Source organism: Capricornis sumatraensis, chromosome 3 (genome assembly GCF_032405125.1).
Source record: "Capricornis sumatraensis isolate serow.1 chromosome 3, serow.2, whole genome shotgun sequence".
Taxonomy (NCBI): domain Eukaryota; kingdom Metazoa; phylum Chordata; class Mammalia; order Artiodactyla; family Bovidae; genus Capricornis; species Capricornis sumatraensis.
This window is the reverse complement of record NC_091071.1, coordinates 40,349,814-40,366,907: the sequence shown is the minus strand read 5'-3', so window position 1 is coordinate 40,366,907 and position 17,094 is coordinate 40,349,814. Positions and strand designations below refer to the sequence as shown.

Here is a 17,094-nt window from a genome sequence, read left to right as displayed (position 1 = left end):
TCTCTGGTAGGCGAGCTAAGCAGCTCAGCTCAGCTAAAAAGAAAAGAATCAGGCCCTGTCACAGCAGCCCTCAAGGCTCTGGTCAGTGAGAAGAGCTGCTCTGTCTCTGGGATCACCCCCTTCCTCCACCTCTTGCCTCTCTCAGGGCCCGACATTTTGGAGTCACTTGGGGGATACAGTTTCCCCTGCAGGGCTGGCTGCCCCAGGCTGTGTGCCTCGACCTGCCTGTATAGAGGACAATTTTTTATTTAAAAAAAAAAGTGTATCATTTTGTGAGCTCCAATTATTTAAATTATACTCCAAAAATCATCTTATTTATCCCACCCCTTGCCCTCTGATAGCACAACTATACTTTTTCTTCCATCTCCTCGAAACCTTGCCTGGGCTACATACGGCTCTTATCTAGCCAGGTCAGGAGGGCCCAGCGCCCTCTCAGCGTCACACCCTCTGGTGTGTCTTCATCGCTACTCAAAAGGAAAGGCTTGTCCGCTGGGAGAGGGCACTCTAGGTGGACACACCCTCTTCAGTTTCCTGATTTCTTAATAAAGTTGCCATGTTGGACTGCAGGACTCTCTTCTTTCTGCCTTGAAATGGCCTTCTTCAGGATAAGTTCAGCTTTCCAATCATCGGGGGCCCGTCATCCTCTCCCTTCCCTGTGTGAGGTGATACGTGTGTGCTGTGTACTAAGCCGCTTCAGTTGTGTCCAACTCTCTCCGACCCTATGGACCTTAGCCGGCTAGGCTCCGCTGTCCACGGGTTTCACTAGGCAAGAATACTGGTGTAGGTTGGTTGCCGTGCCCTCCTTCAGGGGATCTTCCTGACCCAGGGATCAAACTGGCATCTCTTGCGGCTCCTGCGTTGACAGACGGGTTCTTTATCACTAGCACCACCAGGGAAGCCCTTCCTCTGCAAAGTGTTACTGGGTTTCTCCTACCATCTTCCAGTGCAGACAGTGGGTTTGTTCACCTCCATTAGAACTCTCAGGGAAGTCGGGACTGCACCCCACATCTCTGTATACCTCTCCCTACCAAGGTCTCTGGCTTGAGTTTCCCAAAGCCCCTCCTTTCATTTATTTGGCTGTGTTTGGTCTTAGTTGTGGCACGCAAGATCTTTCGTTGCAGCACGTGGGATCCAGTTCCCTGACCAGGGGTTGAACCCGGGCCCCCTGCATTGGGAGCACAGAGTCTTAGCCACTAAACCACCACAGAAGTCCGAGCACTTCCTTCTTTATTCCTGGAAATCCCCATCCGCACTGGGACAGGCCAACGGCTTGTGATGCTGAGACTTCACACCAGGGACCGCACAGCTGGCAGGGAGAAGGCAGAGGCGTGCGTCCCTGGCCAGGCCCTTCCACATCCCCTGGACTTTCTTCCACTCCCAGGGCTCGCCTGGAGCTGGGAGGCCAAGGGGAAGGTGACCTGGGTTCCTCCTGAGTCCGTCACTGGTCACCAGACACTCCCTGACCTCTCAGGCAGGAAGCAGGCGGTGTAGAGAGTGCACGGGCCACGCTCAACCAGTGGGGCTTGAGTTTCAATTCTGCTCCTCACTAGCCAGCTGACACTAGGCAAGGTGCTTCACCTTCCTAGACCTGCTTCCTTGTCCACACGATGAGAGTAACGGTGAAACCTTCCTCAAAGGATCATTATGAGGATTAGGTAACGCGCCCCCTCCCCCAATACTTAGGGGGATGGTGAAGGATTCCCAAGAGACTTGTCCCATGTACCATTTAGGAAGATCCTCTGAGACAGGGTGGGGAAGACTGGGCAGGTGGCCAGTTGAGAGGCTGTGAAGACTCCCAGGGCAGAGATGAAGGGCCGCTTGAGGGGTGGCAGCGCTGGGGTGGGGGACAGCCGAGAGCTGGGAAGCCACAGAACCTCAGGGCCTGGTGAGTAATGAAGAGTGAGCCGTGACTCGAAGGCTGCTGGTGAGGCAGCTGCCTGTATGGTTGGTTGTGCCTCTTGCTGGAAATGGAAATAACCCAAGGGGAAGCCGCTGGTGAAGTTGGGGGAGGTGAGCTCAGTTTGAGGTGTCAGTGGCCCACTGGAGATCCACTGGGACCTCTCACACCAGAACTTGGGCAGAAAACCAGAAGACAGTGAGCAGAGCCGAGCTGCCCTCCACGCCCGTGGAGGGAACAGTCTCCCTGAACTCCCGGTCTCGGGACTTCAGCCATAGAGGGGTTTGCACACTCTGCCACCACCGTGCTTTTGGCTGTACAGTTGTCCGAGGGGCTGTCCTGCACCTCCTTTCCTTAGTCTGAATTCTGCCCCAGCATGCAGCCTCCCTCCCACCCAGCCGTGCCAGCTCCCTGGTCTGGGCTCCCCAGGCTGTGGACCCTAAGTGCCTGGAGTTATGGGGGCTGGGCCTGGGGCAGGCATTCAGGCATGCACTTGTCCGGATGGCTTCAAGTGTGGAAATGTATGGGTGATCACCCAGGACACAGCAGGCGGAGCCCTGGAAACACCCAGAACCTACAGTGACGCTGAGGCTTCAGCGCCTGGGCCCGTCTTCGCTTCTCCTTGTGACCCGAGGAAGGCCATGGGCAGCAGGGCAGGTGGGGGTGAGCTAGAGAGAGTGGAGGGGTGGGGAGGTGGGCAGCAGGCTGAGACAGCAGACAGGCCCCTTCAGAGAGCCTGACAAATGGTCAGCTTGGTCACCAGCAACCTGCCAGGGCAGCGGGCTGGGGAGGAGCTGGAGACACCAAGTGAAGATTTCTTTCCGGAAGTCAGAGTCAGGTGGTGGAGGGCGGTGGGGAGGGCTCAAGCTGAATGGCGGCCTCCTCTCTTTGGAAACAGGACAGAGATGGCACTCAAGGGTTGCAAGTTTGGTGCTGGAGGTGGTGCAGAGTCAGCCTCACGGTGGAGAAGAGACTATGAGGCAGGTTCCTGGTGTGGAAGATGGGTCCAGTGGGAAGGCCAGGCCAGAGGTAGTGACCCCAATGCCCACGTGGAGAAGGCTGATGACTGCTATAGCTTCGGCTGTTCATGAAGAGTGCTTTAATGTCAGGGCAAGGGGTGGGGCTCAAGGGAGACCCAGGATCAGATGGCAGTCACCCAGGGCTCCTGAAATGGGCCAGATGAAAGGGCAGAGGGAACCAGAGCTGGTGGGCAGTGATAAGGCAGCCAGTCGGGGTACCAGTATATCCACATGAGATTATCAGGGCAGTCCCAGCCCCAGGCCAGACGGTCTGCTAGGCTCAGAGGGAACCACTTACTGCTGTTCCAGAAACAAGGGCAGCCCTGGATTCGTGGGTTTGCTGTAGGAACAGGCAGGACAAGGGACCCCAGACGATGTAGCTATCCGGGGAAGACTTCACAGGTCGTGCAGGGTTTCAAACCAACCGCGCCTACAAGCTGAGGGGTAGAGACAACCCCTCCAAAACAGCAGTCTAGGTTTGATGCAAAAGAGGACACAGATACAGAGTAGGGGCCTCCTTCTCCTCGGAAGCCACGGGAGAAATCCCAAATTGCTGGGCGGGTTTGGAAGAGACTGGAGACGGGGTCGACAAAGGACGGGGGTGGTTGGTGCCTCGGGACACAGGACTCCGGCTCCGCCCTCAGGTCACCCCGGAGGGTGTGAGGACGTCGAGGGTAGACCGCAGTCCTGAGTCCCTGCGGTCTGGACCGTTAGAACCCCGCGGCCGGGCTCCACTCGGAGACCGTAGAGGAACGCGACCCTCGGAACCGAAACCCCGCGGAGTGGCGCAGCCGCAGAGAATGCGGGGCGCCGCGAGCCCCGCCCCGTATGCTAATCCAGGCGCGCCCTGCCCCGCCCCGGCCCTGCGACCGGACGGGCCCACCGCAGCGGGGTCCCAGGGGCGCCCGCGGCGGCCGGAGCGAGGCGGTGCGCTGGGGTGCAGGCCGGCGGGGCGGGGCGCCCGGCGTCCCCGCCGCGGCTCCCCCGCCCGTGCGGAGTGGTGCGGGCCGCAGGGGCGGGGCCCCGGTCATGTGACGCGGCCGCGGCCGCCATTTTGTCCTGCGGTGCTGGTATTTAGAGCGCAGCGGCTGACTGGCCGGGTCGCCTTCGCAGCCTCCGGACAGCTCGCCTCGCGCAGCCCGCCGCTCGCCGCGCCCTGCCCGACCTCGCCCCGGCCTCGGTCCGCTGAACTCGCCCCCCCTCCCCACCCGCAGACATGTCCGAGGCCAAGAGCGGCCCCGAGTACGCTTCCTTTTTCGCGGTCATGGGTGCCTCAGCCGCCATGGTCTTCAGCGGTGAGCGCCGTGGCAGGAGGGACCCGGGAGACGGGGGACCCGCGGGGCTCGTGCCTGTTGCTCCCCGGGGTTCGGCGTGTGACGTCATTTTGACGTAATTTCGAGCTGTTGAGGGGGGGTCCCGGGTCTCACGTGACTGCGGGGGGGGTGTTGTCGGGACCCTGAGGGCTGCAGGGGCCGTCGGGTGTCTGGAGAGTGGGGCCCGCGGACTGGGCCCAGGTGTGGGTCCCAGGGTGTCCCGGACGGTCCCCTGCCAGCCGGTCTCTTCGGTGCGGGGGAGGGGCGGCGGCGTCGCTGCCATCTTAGTCCCCAGAGAGGCGGGGGCAGACCGGGGTGGGGGCCCGCGGTCCTGCGCTTGCTCCGCACCCGCCCCCCCCGCATCCTGCTGGCAGGTGTGACATCACGCCTCGGAAAGCTACCCCCACAAGGGGCCGGCCTTTGGGTGCTCCCCGCCGAGGTCCACGGCCCTCGCCCTTGTGGCGGCCTGCCCCCCGCCTCCATGGGGCAGCGGGGGTGGGGGGCGTTCAGGTGGGTCTGCACTTAAACAGGTGCTTCCAGTTAGGGTTTGTCTGTGTTTCCCAACACTAGGCTGTGTGGGTTGGTAGGAAAAGCTGGATTGAGAGGTTGGTCTTGAGAGCAGGGCAGGAGGTGGGAGTGGAGTCTAGAGGTGGAGGTGGGTCAGACAAGCCGAGGGCGCAGGGTGGATGTCCAGGAAACAGGCCAGCCTCTGCACTGTGTGTGGAAGCTTGTCTGGGTGGGCGAGTTAGCGAGGAGCCTCAGCATTGAGGTGATTGAGCTTTCTTCTTTGGGAGGAGTCTTCATTTCAGGTCTGAATGAATGAATGACCTTTCTCCCCTTTGCTGAGGCCTGGAATTGGGAGGGGCTGCCCCAGGAATGGAGAAGGGGGCCTTCCAGGGTTCTAGATGACACTCTAGTTTTGAAGTGGGGTCTTAACAGTCTTGGGTGTAAAATTCAGTGGAAATTGGCCTTTCTGGGAGATGAGCACTTGGGCCCGGCCAGGGATGTGGGACTCAGAAATGAGTCCTGACACCCCTACAGCCCCACCAACTGGTTTGGCCTGGTCTAGTCCAGGCTTCCTTGGGTTCGTCTGGCTTGGGGCTTTGATGACTCGCCCTGCCCCACCCTATCTGGGACTGGAGAGGCTTCTTGTGCAGGTATGTGCAGGGATTGAACTCCAAACAGTGTCTGCTGACTGTAAACACCAGTGGTGTGGGGGTGTGGGGACCTCCCTTTGCCTGGGCCTGCCTGCTGCAGGTCACAAGCCACTGAGTGAGCCCTGCCCTTCCCATCATGTGCGAGTTAGGGGTCATTTGCGGTGGGAGAAATGCCTGTACTTCCCCTTCCACCCTAAGTGCCGCCTCTATTTCCACATCTTCCAGAGCTGCCTGTGCCCACTCCTTGTGGTGGACAGCTGTCTGTGCCTCTTTCTCCAGTCTCTTTTGATGTTTGCTTCCGGAATACCTCCAGGGCCGGTGCCTGGCCACTTGTGGGTTGTTGATTGTGTCTGTCATTGGCCATTCAGCCAATCTCAGTTGAACTCCTGGGTCCCAGACACTTGGGGACATCAGTGAGCAAGACAAGAACCTTGCCCACATGGAATGTGAATTCTGGCTTTGTTTTCCCCCAAGCCTTTTTCTGTATCCAGCTCCTGGCCGCCTTCCAGTCACCAGGTGCCTCACTTCCCGCTCTTTAGAACTTACTTGGTGCCTTTGAGCGGAGCCCTCACCAGCAGGCCTTTGAAAGTTACTGAGAATAGGGTGTCACTGGTCCAGGCTCCTGGGGATTGGGGGCCACCTGCTCTGGTTGGCTTGTACACAGCTCCATCCTTCTCCCCTCCCCATAGGCTGCTTGCTGTGGCCGTACAGTAGCCAACTTTTTGTGCTTGTCCAGTTGGGTCAAACTCTGGTTTGATTTCTTTCTCGAGCCCATGTCTCCAGGGCTTGTTTTCATCTACCTTCTCATGCCTGCCTGCAGAGCCAGGCTTCAGGTGTTGCCAGGATGACCGCAGTGTGTCTGCTCTCCCTGGCTCAGATGCTCCTGGCCTACCTGGATTGGATAAGGTCCACGCCGGATCCCTGTCTCCCATTCCAGCTTCCCCCTTTTTTTCTTAATTTGTGACCCGAGTCTTGTAGAGTCTTTCTTCATCCTGTTTTCCGCAGGCCCATCAGTGGCTCTTTTTCTGTCTTCTCTTATGACTTCCTCCCTACTGGCGGGCCTTCAGAACCGTCTCCTGGTTTCTGTCTTGCACCCTCTAGAGCCACTTCTGGCCTGGCCAGGCCAGGCTGCTTCTCCTTCTGACAGTCTTACCATTCCTTCCCCTCGTTCCTCTGGTTGCTCCCCACCCCCAGCCACATGATCTCCGTGCTGCCCTCTGTGGGGATGGGCCCAGCTCACTAGCTGACTCCCCAACTGCGGCCTTGCTGGGCCCACTGCCTGGGATACTTGCTTCCCTGTAAGGTTTCCCTGGCGCCACCCAGCAGCCTGTGCCCTTGCCCTTGAGTAAGGAGCCCCGGTACTGGCCTGCTGTGGTTCTGCGCCTGCAGGAGGCAGCCAAAAAATGCCCTGTTGCTCCAGGAACGGCTTCATAAAGACTAGCAGCTGATGGCCAGATGTCCGAACATGCAGGGCTGTGGAGGAGATCATGCGGGTCCTTTGCCCTGCCCCCGCCCGCTTCTTCCCTCTGATCCCCCGCAGTGTCTCTGCTCCATGTGGTCTGGAATCGTCTTGTTTCTCTTGCCCCATCTGTCTGTGTCCACCAACTCACTGGCATCCCTCTGCTCAGTTATCTCCTGTATGAAGCCCTTCCCCAGACCTCGCCACTCTTCCTGAATGTGTTGCTGTGCTTGGAGGGGCTGTATCTGTCTCCTCATCATGAGCCCCTCTGGCCTCACTGCTGCTCTGCAGTGAGCACAGACTAGTCATCTTTCGCCGCCCAGCTAGGTGAGTCAGGTCCAGAGGAATGTCTGCGACGGTCCTGGCCCCTCCACCTCTGCCCCAGGTCAGCCTCTGCTCAGCAGGAGGAGCCTTGGGGGCAGGCAGCAGTAAGGTGTCCTGCTTGGGCTCCCTCTTGGCTTTCCCTTGTGCTTGCAAATGTTTTTCTAGACTCAGAGGACAGGCTGGGGGGGATGGGGGGTGGTTTCAGGAAGGCAGCCCACCCTGGGAAGAGGGAGGAGGGACGATGGCAGGGGAGACGGGAACCCCGCAGTGCCTAGACCTCCTGCCCACCAGAGAAACCACGCTTCTTGGAGGTGTCTGCGGAGTCCTTGGGGTCGGCCTGGGTGATGACGTCACAGCCCACTGTTCTTCCTGTCCCTTGTTTTTGACTGTCGGGTTGAGATTCCCCTCAAACTCAAGGGTCCTGGCCTGCTGTGTGCCAAGAGGGCCTTTCCCGATGGAGCTCTCAAACACAACAGTGCTTGGTGCAGCATGTCGCGGGGCTGGAGCCATGGGGACTACTGTGGGTCCGGTGGGGAGTGGATGAAGCTCTGGCCTAGAGTGTGAGTTGCCAGGCCAGCTTCCCCTGAACCCTACACTGCAGGGGCTCTGTGTGCTCTTTTGATGTGGTCCCAGGGTTGGTGGGCTGACCCTGGCTGGACGTCTGGGCCATTGAGATATGCAGCTTGTGCTCTTCCAGGCCTTTGCTGACCTGGGAACGAGCCTGGAATCTGCACTGCTGCTGGGGACCAGCTACCTGTTTACTGGCGTGACAGGGCAGCCTGTCCCAGCGCCTCTTTGGGGGTCTGAGGCTCTGTGGGAGCGTGGGGTCTGTGTAGTGGGCCTGGGGAGTGCTGGTGAGCCTGGGTTGGGGTTCCACAGGAGTGAAAGAGCCCAGGTAGGCCAGGCAGCCAGGAGGGCCTCCGGGGGAGGGGCACAGGAGACCCCAGGTGCTGGCCTATGGCCGGTCTTTTCAGAGGCTGCCTCCTGCTCTCTTGCCCTCGGGGTGAGCACTAGCGTTGGCCCTGGAGTACACCAAAAGCTGCCTGCCTGGTCCTGGCCCCAGGCCCTCTGGGCTCACCTCACTTTCTCCCGCCAGCCCTGGGCGCCGCCTACGGGACAGCCAAGAGCGGCACGGGCATCGCAGCCATGTCTGTCATGCGGCCAGAGATGATCATGAAGTCCATCATCCCGGTGGTCATGGCTGGGATCATTGCCATCTACGGCCTGGTGGTGGCAGTCCTCATCGCCAACTCCCTGAATGACGGCATCAGTCTCTACAGGTGAGGGCCGGCCGGCTCTCCCCGCTGCCTGCCTGGGTGGAAGCCGTGGGCGGGGTGGGGGGCGGCGCGGGGCGCCTTGGGCCCGGCTGCCTCCCGGTGGTGGACCAACATGCCTCCTGTGTCCTCTCTTCCCCAGGAGTTTCCTTCAGCTGGGTGCGGGCCTGAGTGTGGGCCTGAGCGGGCTGGCGGCAGGCTTCGCCATCGGCATCGTCGGGGACGCGGGCGTGCGTGGCACCGCCCAGCAGCCGAGGCTCTTCGTGGGCATGATCCTCATCCTCATCTTTGCCGAGGTGCTCGGCCTCTACGGTCTCATCGTCGCCCTCATCCTCTCCACAAAGTAGCCCTGCCGGCCGCCAGCCACAGAATACGATTGATGTCAAGACCACCCCCTCCTCATTCCACAGCGAACAGCCTGACACACGCACGGGGCAGCTGCCCGCCAGTAGTCGGTCTTGTAAATGCGCAGTGTCCTAGTGCACACCGTCTGTTGCCCCAGCCTCGCCCCTGCCCACCCCGCCCCGTGCTGTGGACATCTGGGCCCACCAGTCCCCACCCCGGCCCTGACCAGTGAGGACGCCGGCCTCCGGCCGTCCCCGCCCATCTGCCCCAGAGTGCTCTGTGTATAAGGATGAATTAGAGTTGTCATTTTCTCTTCACTGGATGTTTATTTATAAAGATTTGACCTGTTCATACGTCTGTGGAGCAGCTCTCCGTCTCCCAACTCTATAGTAACCTTAGGTAGACTGTTGTTGCGTTGTGCGGTTACCGTTTACCCTGAGACCCGTTGGATGGAACCACCTCCTGCAGCCCTGGTTGCCGCGGGCCAGTGTGCCGGGCCCGTGGGCCCTGGTGCCGCTGCGTGTCCAATAAAGTTCTCAGATGTGACCGGATGCCTGTGTGTGGGTCGCTGTCTGGGCCCCGGCGCGGAGACGGGGCCCTGGGAGGGAGGGGTCGAGGGCGGTGCTGAAGCCGTCGCCACGTCACTGCGGGCCGCGCCGGTCACGTGGGAGAGCTGGTCACGTGGCTGCGCCTCCGTCAGCTGAGGGTCACGTGGGCCAGGCCGGAACCCGGCGCCTCCCGCTCGGCTGGGCTCAGGATGCGCGGCGGGCAGGTCGCGGCCCGGGCCCCGGTGATCCAGTTCACCAACTGCCGCATCCTGAGGGGTGGCACGCTGCTCAGGTGGGCGCGGGGGCGGGCCGGGGGGTGCGGGCCGGGGGGCGCGGGCGGGCCCCGGGCCGGCGAGACGAGCCCCTGCCCGCTCTGTGTGCAGGGAGGACCTCTGGGTGCGCGGGGGCCGCATCCTGGACCCGGAGAAGCTGTTCTTTGAGGAGCGGCGCGTGGCTGACGAGCAGCGGGACTGCGGCGGCTGCATCTTGGCGCCCGGCTTCATCGACGTACAGATCAACGGTGCGGCCCGGGCCCGCGGGGCGGAGACCCCGAAGGGGAGCTCCGAGCCCTGGGCGACCCCTTCTTTTCTATGGCCGCAGGTGGATTTGGCGTTGACTTCTCACAAGCCTCGGAGGACGTGGGTTCGGGGGTTGCCCTAGTGGCCCGGAGGATCCTGTCGCATGGAGTCACCTCTTTCTGCCCCACGTTGGTCACATCACCACTGGAGGTTTATCACAAGGTGAGGTCAGGCTCCCAGTCTCAAAGAAAAGAGGCCCCGTGAGCACCCGGCCTCTTGATTTTCAAATCTCATCTCTTCGGGTCAACCAGCACCCCGTTGGCACTCGAGCCTGGCCTCACCTGCTGGCCTTCTTCCCCCGGGGCCTGGGGCCCCCTCCCCCTCTCTCTGGCTTTCTCACCCAGGTGGCCCTCTGCTTGGTCTGCCATTGCAGCTGTGCCCACGGGCTTCCGCGTTCCGAACCTCAGCACCTTCACCCTCCCCAGCCTGCACGCTGGCCGCCTCTAGGCGCCAGAAACCGCCTCCTCGACTCAGTCGTCGTGTGTGTCCGTCTCCCCCGCCCCAGGGACTTTCAGATTGCCACATCTTAGCTGCTCATCCCCCAAACCGGTCCGTGGCAGGCAGCTCCTGGGAACAGCTTTCATAAAGGAGCTCCATTGTCCACCCCAGGCTTCCTCTGCTGCTCCCATCCACACCCACTAATCGTCACTTCCTTAAGTCTTGGGATTTAGTTGTCCAAGGTCCATTGGTCCTTTAAGAAGTTTCACTTTGTACGCAGGTTTTCTGGTTTTGCTCTTTATCACGTTGTTATATTCCCTCTTGTCTTGTTCTGTGTATTGTTCTGTTTCTCTGAACTGTAGCAGGCATATATCATACTGGATTATTTGGTACTACTTAACTTTTTTAAAAGTTTGTGGTTACACGAATAGCACAGAGTTCTTGAGTTCTCAAAGTTAATCAGGTTATCCTTTCCTCTACCTTTTATGCCCCAGTTCTGTAGTTTTTCTCCAGAACAGGGTCCAGCCCAGGATCCCAGGTTGCCTGTCTGCTACAGGGTCCCCATCTGGGTGTGTGCGCAGACTCACAGCCAGGTCTGGGGGAGATTGGCCACACTCCTTGGGTTCAGTCCCGGCCTCCTGACTTCATCTGTCAGCTGAGCAACACAGGACATTCATTTCTTGTTTCCTAGTCTCAGTTTCGTCAAAACTTAAGCAAGGTTTAAGGTTCGAAGAACAGTGGAGTCTATCTATTAGTGTTGTGTGCTCAGCACTACCCTCGGTTCATATTAAGCCCCTGGTAGATGTCAGGTGCGCTCATCTTTCTGGAAATTTCCCCCCACTCTCTTATCACAGAGTCTGGTGTCAAAAACCAAGCTGATTTTCCCACTGCAGACTGGCCCTCAGTTCTGTGTTTTCTGTCTTAGTCATCAGGCCATGATCTTCCTGCTCGGGACCCAGGAACAAATCCACGCTCTTGCTCCCTTATTCTTTGTCCTCACCTCTCTGGTCTCCGTCAGGGGGCGTAGTGGCTGTTATCCAGTCTCCCCACTGCTGTCCCAGCCCTGGGTCCTGCCCGGGTGTTTTCCGCGGGTTCCTGGCTCTGCACATCACCCACCCCTCTCCCACTCCCCTGCAGCCAGCCCAGGCAGCTCCCTCTGCCCCCAGGCGTTCTGCCTGGAAGGCCTTTGCTTTGCTCTCTCCACCCCAGCAGTGGGCGCCCTAGCAGTGGGCGCCTGCAGCCGAGCTGCCCCCCAACTTCTGCAGCACCTTCGAGGATCCTGATAGAGAGTGTGGGGCTCCTGCCTTAGGGAAGGATTTTCTGGCCAGTAGGGCTTCCATCTTAACATTTTCTTCCCAGCACCGGTCACCCTTCATAAATGCCTTGGGAGGTAGAGAGTAAACTGATTTGTGGAGGAAACTGAGGAGGGCTTTGAATATGAAAATGTTAATACAAGGTGATCGCCATAGAAGCTACAGGACTGTTCAGGGGCACGCCGCCACCCACTGCTCTTGCCATTCTGCCCTCCTTCCTCTGGGGAAGGGTCCTGTTCACAGTGCACAGAACTGGATTGCTAGTTGGTCAGAAGTCCTTCAGGGCCACTGAGACCAGCTGCTCTTTTTCTGGGGTCTCCTCCTCCCGCCTTGCCCTTCAGGCAAGCGTACCTTGTCCTCCGCCTTAGCCCTGCTGCTGAGTCAGCATCAGGCTCCTCTGTGCGACAGCCAGGCCTTCCCGCTTTGCACGCGCCTCATTCCCTTCGCCTGAAGACTGTGTTCTGTCTACTTGGTCTCTCTTTTAAAACTCTGTGCTGGGAAAACTCAGTCGTTATCTCTTTTTCTCGTTTTCACTCTTTAACTCTTTAGTGAATTTACCTGTATCACTTGGCTTGTTACGAAAAACTTCAGCCCTTTGCTCCCACCAGTTCCCTCCAAGAGATGGTCACTTTCCACTGGGCTAACCTGTGGAACTTGTCTCCGTATCTCTAAAAGATGTACCGATACTCCTGTTTTTTGGTTTAGGGCAGCGTAAAGCGGCTGGGAAAGATACGTGTTAGCCCTGGGCCCTGTCTCATGCCCTTCTAGCTCCCCGCCCTCCCCAGAGTCTCCCTTGGTTCTGATTCAGTTATCAAGACTCATCATTTTCTCATCTATCAGCTCTGTTTCCCTCGGAGTTCACCTTCTTTGTTTGCTTAGATTTTTGATCTGCTGACTCAGCGCCACGGTTTCAGCCCGTTGTCTCCCTCTGGGTTCAGGATTTTGGGGTTCCGCGAAGGTTCCATCCGTCCTGTCTTCCTGTGGGAGCTTCAGCGCCCTGCTCTCGCTGCCCTGGCTGCCCCCGCCCACCTGGCAGCTGCTCTTCAGGCGTCCAGCTTAGCCTGCCTGTTTCCTGTTGTCTTTGTCCCACTGAGCATAAGCCTCTTAACCATCCTTGTGCCTCTCTGGCTCCGGCAGAGGGTGCCCGGGTCCCCCAGGCGCCCCGTTCCCCATCCTTCTCCATGCTGAAGGGGGTGTAGGCTGGGGCTCCTGCCTGTTTTGTCCACCTCTGAGATGTGTCACCTGGGTGCCTGGCACACATAGGTGACTTGGCCCCTGGTGTCCAGACCCGGGCACAGCGTGGCTGCACCCTTGGTGCCTAAGCTCTCTGGCCACTTAGCCCTGCCTCGGCCCCTCGCTCTGCCTGGATGGCGCGCACGCCTCCTGCCTCAGCCCCGCTTCCCCAGCCTGCAGCTTGGCGACGTCAGGTTGGTCGCCCTGGCTGGGTCCAGGCCCTTGGTGTGCGGCCTGCTGTGTCCTGGCTGCTGTCTGATGGGGCCACCTTGAGGACCCCGCTGCCCCCTTCCTGGTTGCTGTCTCCATGCCTCTGGGTCATCTCGGGCAGGCCAGTCCCGCATCCCCAGATCATTTCTGGATTGCTGTGCTTCCTGGTCGAGGCCTTCGACCATCTTCTGACACCTGAGGGCAGGGCTGCACTCTGAACTCCGGCCTCTGACCTTGGCTGGGCTGTGACCTCTGGGTGCTGGGCCGTGGGGGCAGGGCTTTAACAGCTGGTTCCCCCCAGGTCCTTCCTCAGATCCCCGTGAAGAGTGGTGGTCCCCATGGGGCAGGGGTCCTCGGTGAGTGGCTCACCCCTCTCCCCACCCCTACCCTGGGAGGCTCCTTGGGGACCTGTTGGCAGCACCTCACCTTTCCAGATGCCCAACCGGGGAGGGAGGGCAGGCAAGCAAGAGGGGCCAGGGTGGGGGCCGCAGGGCAGGGGGCCTGCTAGAACCAGCCCGTCCCCTCCCCCCAGGGGTGCACCTGGAGGGCCCGTTCATCAGCTGGGAGAAGCGGGGCGCGCACCCCGAGGCCCACCTGCGCTCCTTTGAAGCTGATGCTTTCCAAGACGTGCTGGCCACCTACGGGGGCCTGGACAATGTCCGCATCGTGACGCTAGCCCCCGAGCTGGGCCACAGCCACGAGGTGATCCGGGAGCTGACGGCCCTCGGCATCTGCGTGTCCTTAGGTAAGGGTGGGGGGTGTCCTTGCCTCAGGGCGTCTGCCGCGGCTCCCAGAGCTGAGTCTGGGTCCCCACAGGGCACTCGGTGGCTGACCTGGGTACCGCGGAGGAAGCTGTGCAGAGTGGGGCCACCTTCATCACCCACCTCTTCAACGCCATGCTGCCTGTGAGTCCTGGGCCTGCTCGGGAGGAAGGGGCGGGGCCCTGCAGTCACTCATCACCCCCTCCCGCCCCACCCAGTTCCACCACCGCGACCCGGGCATCGTGGGGCTCCTGACCAGCGATCGGCTGCCTGCAGGCCGCCGTATTTTCTACGGGATGATTGCTGATGGCATACACACCAACCCAGCTGCCCTGCGCATCGCCCACCGGGCCCATCCCAAGGGTGAGTGGCAGAGCAGGGCAGGGCCAGAATGGGCGGGAAAACCAGGTGGGGCAGGTCCTGAGGCCCCCTCTCCCTGCAGGGCTGGTGCTGGTCACTGATGCTGTCCCTGCACTGGGCTTGGGTGACGGCCGACACACGCTGGGGCAGCAGGAGGTGGAGGTGGATGGGCTGACAGCCTATGTGGCAGGTGAGTGACCCCTGTCCCCAGCCCTGCCAGCGTGAGGTCAGCCCCCCGGCACTGCGGTGGGATGTGAGCACCTGGGTGCTCCCTGCTGACCCTCGGGGTGGCCCAGGATGCCTGGTGTCCTTCCCCCCCGCTCGCCCCCAGAACCTGCCCTCTCTGCTCTCAAGGCACCAACACACTGAGTGGCAGCATCGCCCCAATGGACACCTGCGTGCGGCACTTCCTGCAGGCCACAGGTCAGTGAGGCTGGGGGTGTGTGCCATGTGTGTGCCCCGCAGTGGGGCAGAGGCCGTCTCTGGAAGAGGCTGGAGGCAGGGACCACCAAGGTCTGTGTCTGGTGGGGTCCCCAGGAATGTGACCAGGGTCCCGCCTGCAGGAGGTTCCGTCAGCAGGAGAGGGCGGCGCGAACCAGCCGGGGCCCAGAACCCAGAGTGACTGGCCCTGGAGCCACAGCACCCAAGGGTGGGGCCTGTGAGACTGTAGCTGCAGAGCTGTGGGCTGGGGACTGTGCTTCTGGGTTGGCATGTTATGGGGGGAGGGGTGGGTGTCTGGCAGAGGCCGTGGTGGACCCTGCGAAGTCCTAGGCAGTGCCCTGGGGCTGAGGTGTCAGGCAGGGGGCTGGGGGGAACGCTGTGGTCCAAGGTGCTGGTTGGAGGAGCAGGGAGATGGGTTAGAAGGCAGATGACAGTGGTGGCCTGGCTTGGCGAGTGAAGCAGGGGCTGGAGAGAATTGGGGTACCAGCAGCATCCCCAGGTTGGGGAGGGGAGGCCTTGAAGTTCCGGGGCTGGGAAGGACCCTGCTGGGGACCCTCTTGCCACCATGCCCCACCCCAGCCCTGCAGGGAACTCACTCACAAAACACTTTGGACCCGGCTGCTGTCAGCCCCTCCCCTTGGCTTCCGGGGAGAGCACCCCTCCTGGAAGCGGGACCTTGGGCATCCGTGAGGCCACCCGGCACTTGGTGCTCTGGCCCTCACCCCCCCCCCCCCCACCCCGTCAAATGGCAGAGCCAGCTGGGAGTTGGGGATGGTCACCACCACCTGTGTCCCCAAGCAGGCTGCAGTGTGGAGTCCGCTCTGGAGGCTGCGTCCCTGCATCCAGCACAGCTGCTGGGGCTGGAGAAGTGCAAGGGGACCCTGGACTTCGGGGCTGACGCAGGTCAGGGTCCAACAGGGGCAGCCTGGGACAGAGCTGGGGTGGGGGCAGGTGGGCCGCAGGCAGGCACTTCCCCATCCCCAGGGGCTTCGCCTGGCCAGGGCCTTGGTCTGGTCCCTCTTCCCCATCGGGCGGGCCAGGCTTTCTGGCTTCTGAGATGGGAATGGCAAGGGTGCGTGGGAGCGCTGTTGGCTGCCCTCTGCTGCCAGGAGCCTTGCTCCCGGGGCCTCAGTTGGTCTGTGATGGGCCAGAGTGTCCTGTGGAAATCGTGTTCTGGGCCTTGGTTCCCCCACCCCAGCCTCGTGGTGGGGGCAGCAGCGGCCCTGCCTCTGCCCCCTTCTCACCGGCCCCCTCTGACCCAGACTTCGTGGTGCTCGACGACTCTCTTCATGTCCGGGCCACCTACATCTCGGGCGAGCTGGTGTGGCAGGCGGAGGAGGCCAGGCTGTGACCCAGGACCACCGCTGGAGGGGATGCCCAGCCACAGCTGGACACTGTTGGTTGGGCACTGGGGAGCTGGTCTCCACAGAGCGAAGGGAGCCTCGGCCCAGGTGGAGGCCTCGGCCTGGAGGCGGCGGCTTGGATAAACGTGTGCCCCGTAGGGACGCGCCTGGTCTCTGAGTTTTGCTTCACAGTGGGACTTTGTTCCGCCCTCACCACATGCCTTTGGTGGGGGTAGGTGGGTGTTTGTCCCTTAGGGTTGGTAGTGGCCTCTCTACCCTACCTGTGGGATTCTGGGGCTCAGGGGAGGCAGCGGGGCCCCTCTCTGTTAGATGGATGTGTCGGAGGCCTTAGCCCCACAGGCAGATGGGCCAGTTGCAAAGGTGTGAAGGGCCAGAGGAAGGGGCTTAGGGAGCAAGCGTGAGGGTTAAGTTTGCCTGTGGTGCTGAGGGAAAGGGAGCTACATCTTGGAATGTTCAGCAGGAAAGAACAGGATCCAGTGCTCCTGGAGACAAAGAAATGGTGGAAGGATCTGGAGAAGAGAGGGGCCTCAGGTGGGCACCGCAGAGGGTTTGGGAGGCAAGGGTGTGCCATGGGTCGTTGTCTGCACTCCTGAGTTTGGTGGGCAGAGTGGAGGCCCAGGGCCACAGCACTGGACTGAGACACAACACCGGGCCCTCCTCTCTGACCTTCCAGAGAAGTCTGCACTGGGCTTGGGGACCCTGGGCTGACCCTGGTCAACCTGCCCCACCAGCAGTCCCACGCTGCCTGGAGCCCTTGGGATAATCAGGGCTCCAACCCCACCTCCTGACCCGACTCTTGAGCAGGTGCAATGATCCATGTGCCCCTGGGGTTGGCAGAAATGTGGGCGACCCTGCCTGTGCTGGTGGGCCACTCGAGGTCCTCGGTGTGTGTCCATCAGTGTCATCCTATGCCTTCTGTGTCCCTGGCCCTGGCGAGAGCCCCCTGTGCTGGGAGCTTGGGCTCTTGGGCTCCTTAGATAGAACAACTTTGAGGTGTGGGGCAGGGGGTTCGGGGGTGGCTTGCTGGCTCTGAGGACCGTGACCCAGGAGGGGTTGGTGC

General features: G+C 60.9%; 2 protein-coding genes across 3 annotated transcripts; both read left to right on the top strand.

Moving 5' to 3' along the window:
- The first annotated feature begins 3,995 nt into the window (after positions 1 to 3,995).
- ATP6V0C (ATPase H+ transporting V0 subunit c) lies at positions 3,996 to 9,323 on the top strand. The gene is made up of 3 exons (XM_068968345.1): positions 3,996 to 4,211; positions 8,266 to 8,449; positions 8,586 to 9,323. Exons 1-3 carry the CDS (start codon positions 4,133 to 4,135, stop codon positions 8,788 to 8,790), a joined length of 468 nt encoding a protein of 155 aa, XP_068824446.1. The 5' UTR covers positions 3,996 to 4,132; the 3' UTR covers positions 8,791 to 9,323.
- A 191-nt stretch (positions 9,324 to 9,514) lies between these two features.
- Positions 9,515 to 16,157, top strand: AMDHD2 (amidohydrolase domain containing 2). Of its 2 annotated transcripts, XM_068968749.1 has the most exons (11): positions 9,515 to 9,628; positions 9,720 to 9,856; positions 9,937 to 10,076; positions 13,410 to 13,464; positions 13,641 to 13,853; positions 13,925 to 14,013; positions 14,088 to 14,232; positions 14,312 to 14,419; positions 14,584 to 14,652; positions 15,472 to 15,573; positions 15,933 to 16,157. In XM_068968749.1, the coding sequence occupies exons 1-11, from the start codon at positions 9,546 to 9,548 to the stop codon at positions 16,019 to 16,021; spliced, it is 1,230 nt and encodes a 409-aa protein (XP_068824850.1). In that variant the 5' UTR covers positions 9,515 to 9,545; the 3' UTR covers positions 16,022 to 16,157. The 2 variants fall into 2 exon arrangements, with proteins under 2 accessions (XP_068824850.1, XP_068824851.1); XM_068968750.1 differs by lacking the exon at positions 14,584 to 14,652.
- The last annotated feature ends 937 nt before the right edge of the window (positions 16,158 to 17,094 follow it).